Below are 7,417 nucleotides of genomic sequence, written 5' to 3'. Positions count from 1 at the left end.
GTCTGTAGCTGGTCTTCTCTTGGAAGAGCCCTGCTTCTCACATGGACAACTGTATGTTGGCTGCTCAAGAGTGGGCAGCAACAAAAAACCTATTTGTATATGCTCCACAAGGGAAAACAAGGAACACAGTTTACAATGAGGTGTTATAATCACAACAGCAAGAAAGTATGTACATGATCACGTTCTTTTACGAAACTTCATTGACTTTCATATATTTATATTGATATACATATATATACGTGTGTTTGGGTGCGTGTGTGTATATACATCTCTATATATAAAGATGATGCGTAGTCTAGACGGCGTTTTTAGATTTCATTATTCTCTTTAACCCGGGCAACGCCGGGTATTTCTGCTAGTAGGTAATAAAAAGGTTGTGATTAGTACTTATAATAAAACTAATAACTTTAATTTTCATATTGCATCCTTGCCTTGAGCATGAAGTAGAATTCTTCTAAGTATAACATATTATTCAGTCAGGTTATTAGATACAGTAGAATTATGAATGAGGTTGTTGTGTCTTGGAAAAGAATTAGATGCATATAGAAAAGCAAGGTGACATTCAGAAAATATTAGTTAAATGTTTTAACTGCTGCTTGGGAAGACATAGTGAAATTTTGAGAAACTATGGGGTGATTTCTAGTTTATAACTTAGCAAAGATATATGGAATAATTAGTTTTAATTAATACTGAATCTAACATCATTGCTTTATAGTTTGTAGATCAGTTGTCGTATATTATTGTGTATTATTGTGTACAACATCACTTCTATTAGAGAATAGGTATAGACTTCTGCTCATAGATTACTAAGATCTTTTGGCTATAAGCAACAGTTAATGTGTTTAGTCTGTGCTTCTGTTAATTTCTTTGCTGAATGTGGTGTTTTGTTATTACATATTATGAATATTTCTATTATGATTTTAGTCAATTTTAGGTTATATATCATATGTTCTTTAGATGAAATTATTGGTTTAAATATAATTTTTGTCTATTTAATAGTTGCAGGTCTATATTGGTTTATTGCTGACAGTCAAGGCCTGAGAGCTAAATCATATGGAATTCTGTTAGTTTACATTTAGATAATTTTAATTATGTTTTCAGGTTTTAAGTATGTTAGTGAATATTTTCAATATAATTAGGGTCTTTTAGTAAAGTTTATCTTATTTTACATTATTTATATGTTTTTAGGTGAAATATTCATTTAAATATATTTCTTGTAATTAAGGTTTATTTTTAATAGATATTGATCTCTACTAGTTAAAGTAATATATTATTCTGCTAGTTTACATTTGGTTCATTTTAATTATGTTTTTGTGTTTGAAATAAATGCTATAGATTGTGGAGTAGCAATGTTTATTGGTCTATGTTCTGTAATTAATCTATATGTTTGAAGTTTCAGCTTGGTTATTCATTAGGTTATTATTTTCTGTTTTATGTACTGGTAATATGTGTTTTTGATGTAGTTCAGTAATTTTTGTTCAATATGTTTAGTTTGCTAGTGCATCTTAAGTTCTATAATCATCAAGGTGGCAGTGTTCATTTTGAAGATATTTCTATGTTTTAATGCGTAGTATTCTTAATTTCTGTGCTTCATAGCTATAGGTATGAAATAATTTATGTCTGAGATTTGATCCTTGCATTTGTAATAATTAGGTGTAGAAATAATGGACATATTTTATTAATGTTTCACTCTTGCTTTTTGTCTGTTAATTCTTAGGCAGCAGTTATGTTTTCAATACTGTTGACACTGCTAGACTGAATGATACTGGCCAAGAGTTGAAATTATAATGATATCTATTAGGCAGCTGTTGATGGAAGTACATATTTGATGTGTTTGTTGTCTGTGAATCATTTATATCTTGTGCTCTCATTGTTCTAAGTTGTCTGCCATTCTCATAGGGTCAGACTTGTTAAGGGATTCTTAGTTTTATGGTTTCTAGTGGTTTTGTTGTTTATATTGTATCCAGCATTGGTATTGTATGATTGTCCTTCATAAGGATTCTAATACTTATTTAAGGGTTTCTAGTTTATGGAGGTTTTGTATGTATGTATATATATATATATATATATATATCATCATCATCATCGTTTAATGTCCGCTTTCCATGCTAACATGGGTTGGACGATTTGACTGAGGACTGGTGAAACCGGATGGCAACACCAGGCTCCAATCTAATTTGGCAGAGTTTCTACAGCTGGATGCCCTTCCTAACACCAACCACTCAGAGAGTGTAGTGGGTGCTTTTACGTGTCACCCGCACGGAAACGGCCATATATATATATATATATATATATATACAACACACACACACACACACACACACACACACACACACACACACACACACACACACACACACACACATGTATGTGTGGGTATGCATATGTTCATATATATATATATATCCATATATACACACATGCATACAAATGTACACACACATACATACATATATATAAGAATATTTATATACATAAATGTATGTGTGTCTGTCTGTCAGTCAAAATATTGAGTTTGTTAGAGTTATGATGTTCAGAATTTCAGAAATAACTGACCAAAATAACAATAGAGTCACAGAAATAACCATAGAAAAAGTCTATAACATTAAATGCTGATATATATCTATGGGATTTAAGAGATTAATGAGATATAGTTATGGTATTCATGGTTGGATGCTTAAAAAAATCAAAGGCTTAGAACATTGTTCAAAATTCAATTTTTATGGTTGGGAAAGTGTCTGTGGATTTATTCTTAATTAATTAAGTTTAAATCATAATTTGACCCTCTGCCTATCCAAAGTATTTGCATAAGTTTGTCTTAAATGTCCATGCTTCCATACAGATTTTTAGTTAGCCCTTTTTTTCATATGCTCTGAGTAATATAAAGCTTTCTTTTCTTGTTGACAAAGTTGAACAACCAATCCCAACTAGTGGAGATGCGTGGCCTAGTGGTTAGGATGATGCACTCACAGTTGCTAGATTGAGGGTTCAATTCCCAGACTGGGTGGTGTGTTGTGTTCTTGAGCAAATCATTTTGTTTCATGTTACTTCATTCCACTCACCTGTAAAATGGGTAACTGTTTGACAGACTGGCATGCCAGGGTAAGATGGTGACTCAGGAAAATCACCTGAATGGAGGTCTCACAAGCCTTGTTCTCTACTTAGTGATTAGTACAACCTGTACTGTAAATCTCACCTGGATGGTTTTCCTTTCATAAGTCCCAAGTTACACTGATGGTTGAAAATAATTGGAAATGCTTATCATATATGATACATAGATGCCAGGAAAATATCCAAGCCTGGGAAATATCATGTAATTCCCTGGCATGGATGCTAGGGAAATATCACAAATATCACAGGTGATTCACAGTATTGGAAAAAGGTTAATATATTCAGGATATTTAACCCTTTAGCATTTGAACTGGCCAACTTAGATAGTTCCTGCTTTTAAGGGTATTGTGAAATGCCTGGATGGTTGCCCAGCCTTCTGAGTTCTTTTACAGGGCTTAGAAAAACTGAAGGACCACTGCAATAAGTGTGTGAATCTGAGAAGGGAATATGTTGAATAAAATCATAATTAACTGACTCACCTGTATTTTCTTTTACACCAAAGCCAGGAACTTTTCAGTACCCCCTTGTATCTGTTTTATGTTCAAACTGACCAGATCTGGCCTCTCACACCTACCCTGCAATGTCATTCTAAAAACAAACAATCACATCATCAAAATCTTGAAGTGACAAGATAATGTATGATTAATGTAAAACAATGTGAATATATAAACATTACATTTGACAGACAAATCTGAATCCTAAAGGGTTAATGCATGCAAACTCCCTGTAAAATCAGTTTTGATATTAGCAGATCATCATCAACAGCATCAGTTTATTTTTATATTTCTGTTAACCTTGGCTAAGATGTATCCATGTTTGCAATAAAGCAGACAGTGTAGACTGTGTGTTGGAGATGTTACATTGCCTGAAAAAAGAATGCATAGTCCGGATTGAAATGAGTATGGATCTTTATTTCTATATTATTTAAAGGAGCTGGAGAAGATGGTGCTCATAATTGTTTAATGTCCATCCATATTGATATGGTTAATGTAATTAATAATGACAGTATAGTTAAGGGAAAATACCTCAGGGGAGTCTTCTGCATACTAAATACAAATATCATAGAGCCTCACATATGTAATATGATAATATGATGAGTAATAAAGAATTTAACTAAGTGAGTTTATCCATGCAATTAATAAACAAGAATTTCCTGTAGGGTGTTTAAAATCTTCAAACTACAGAGCATGGAAGAGGACTTCAGTAAAATTAGTAATTAGAATTTTTAGGAAAATATTTATAGAAAATGCAATATTGACGTGGGATTTTGTGTTTAAAACCAATTAATGAAGGCAGTAGACGGGTTTCACTCTAATTAGATCTTCTCAACAAAATGTTATGTTCATTTGGAATATTGTCAATGTCCATAATCAGCATCAGTACATCCCCTTTATTTGTGTGTGTGTGTGTGTGTGTGTATCTGTCAGTCTGTCTCTCTCTCTCTCTCTCTCTCTCTCTCTCTCTCTCTATATATATATATATATATATATACACACACACACACATATAGCAAAGAAAAATAACAGACGATGGATAAATGTCAGTCCATTACAGCTGTTTCTTATGCATTTTTTTTATTTGATGAGTGAGTACATTACATCAGATGCTCCATATAATTTCATAATAATAGAAGAACAATCTCTGCAGGCAGTGAGAAGATGTCTATATCTATACACACACACACACACACACACACACACACACATACACACACACACAATAATGATAATCATTGTAAAAATTTATAGATATTTTAATGCATCACTATGCACATTTCCACGAAACACATGTTTCTTAAGATCATAGTCTATATTCCTGGAATAATTACAGAGCAGTCCATAGTATCTATGTACATGGAGCAGATCATGCTAATGCATTCATTTCTTCAGGATTGTATAGCGTTAAGAAACATGTGATTTGTGGAAATGTATGCAGCAATGCATTAAAATATAAATTCCATCTAAGGATTATTATTATTATTACTATATTTATCCTACATTATATTGGCATAGCTTGGTGCAACCCCAAAAGACTGGTGTCACCATTTGGCATCATTAGGCTGTAGCTGGCATAATAGAATAAGAGCTTTAATTTGCATATTCAAAATGTTTCCTGTAAACAATCTTAAAGGACATACACACACACACACACTCATACACACTAACACACACACATACACACACATATATACATATATGATATATATGTATATACACACATACATACACACACATATATACACACACATATATACACACACACATACACACACATATGTATATATATATACATATATGATAATAATATTAGGGATAAAATCCAAAATTACAGGTAAAAACTCAATTAAAATCAATTTATTAAAAATTAAAATTAAATTAAGTTTCACAGAGTAAAATATATATAAATATATAGTTTTAGGGAAAAGAACCAAGGTTCATGAACTCATCGATAAACTTATCGTTTTATTAATTTTTCTATATGTGACAGTGGATTTTCATCGATGAGTTCATAAACCTTGGTTCTTTTCCCTAATACTATATATTTGTACATATATGATATATATTCTATATCAAGCCATGCCAGTAGCCCAATCTATGCCAGCATGGAAAACATGTTAAATGTTGATAAATGATGATATATATATATAAATGTGTGTGTGTGGGTGTGTGTATCACATATATATCACATAATATGATTGTGACTTGACTATCAGATGTCTTTATACATTGCTGGACACAATACACTTTGCAGAGGGGAACAAATATTTATTACAATAACTGAACAGAGCAACTTTATGACATTATATTATATTGACAAATATTGTTTGATTTATGTGATGTATAAGTTTGTTTTTGTTTTCCTATAAAGGAAGGTATTGCACTAATCCTCTTTTTTTGCAACCATTACATTTTAAATATATTTACTCCTTATTTCTTGTATGCCTGTTGTAAACATTAAAGTTAATGAATTTTGAGAATACATTTTTGAAATACAGTTCTATATTTAAGAGATGAGGAATTATTTACATTATTTACATTTGACGGATATTCGTCCTCATCTTGTTTGTTGTTAACAATAGTAACATCGATAGGAATGAGAACCCAGGTTCGAAATTTCCCCAAGACACCTGACGAAGGCTGGAGGGTATATCAGCCGAAACGTTGTGTTAACAACAAACAAGATGAGGACGAATATCCGTCAAATGTAAATAATGTATTTTTGAAATATTTCATAAAAATCATTGCAGGATGTGACCTTGTCTGCTGCTTGTGCACCCCCTGGTGGTGGTCGAAATGCTATCACACCAAGACTTATCCGTCATTTCAGTGTTTTCAACATACCCCCTCCTGCGGAACACAGTCTCAAGTTAATGTTTACTGTAAGTTAATATATTGCATAATATTGGATTATACTAACTAGTGTAAGATTATCACAAATTACTGGATTACTATACAGGGTGTCTCCCAAAAAATTGACATCATTTCATAGTCTAATAATGTAACCAACTCTTGCTCAAATGATCTCAAATTTTAACAAAATGTGTAAAGACTAACTAAATTTGGATTGGGCATGCCAGTGATAAAGACAATGTGCTGTTGAAATGGCCACTATGTTCACCTGACTTGACACCTTGTGATGTTTTTCTATGGGGCTATGTGAAAGAACTGGTCTATATCTCCCCTCTTCCTACAAGTGTAGAGAAACTCAAGTAGTGAATCACTGAGGTGCTGGGGAATGTTACACAAGACAAGCTACAGCATGCTTGGCAGGAGCTGGACTACCGACTTGATGTGTGTCAGTGTGTCACGTCACAGGCAGTGCGCATATTGAACATTTGTGAGGCTTTGTGCAATTCATTATATAACCTACATCCCTCTGGATCTCTTGTTTGAATTTTGATAAATAAATCTTTTATCATTCAACATGAAGCTAATTTAATTTCATTTGCCTAGAACATGTAGTTACTCAGCTATTTACATTTCAAATGATGTTAGTTTTGTTGGGGGACTCCCTGTATTTATGCTTTGTGCCATTGTATTTCTTTAATGCTTTAGCATTTAAACTGACCATATCTCTCCTAAATATTCTATTTGTTTTATGTTCAAACTGGCCAGATCCAGTCTCTCACATCTACCCTATCATTGAAGTCTTGAAGCCATGAGATAATGCATGATTAGTTTAAAACAATGTGAATAAATAAGCAGTATGTTTGACAGAATAATCAGAATGCTAATGGGTTAAATTTGTCTTTCTTTTGTCATGATAGTTTTAGTTAAAAATAATCAAAATTGGCTGCTTAAGTTGG

At 32.5% G+C, this 7,417-nt stretch overlaps 1 protein-coding gene across 1 annotated transcript in view; it reads left to right on the top strand.

Annotated features, from left to right (window-relative positions):
- Positions 1 to 7,417, top strand: part of LOC106867680 (dynein axonemal heavy chain 6-like) — a 319,316-nt gene that overhangs the window by 134,523 nt on the left and 177,376 nt on the right. The window contains exon 36 of the mRNA XM_052973027.1: positions 6,359 to 6,490. Within this exon, the coding sequence (XP_052828987.1) occupies positions 6,359 to 6,490 (132 nt within the window). The remainder of the gene's footprint in view (positions 1 to 6,358; positions 6,491 to 7,417) is intronic.

This window comes from Octopus bimaculoides, chromosome 14 (assembly GCF_001194135.2).
Source record: "Octopus bimaculoides isolate UCB-OBI-ISO-001 chromosome 14, ASM119413v2, whole genome shotgun sequence".
Lineage (NCBI taxonomy): Eukaryota > Metazoa > Mollusca > Cephalopoda > Octopoda > Octopodidae > Octopus > Octopus bimaculoides.
Note: the sequence above shows the minus strand (reverse complement) of the source record. Positions and strands in the feature narration are given on the sequence as shown.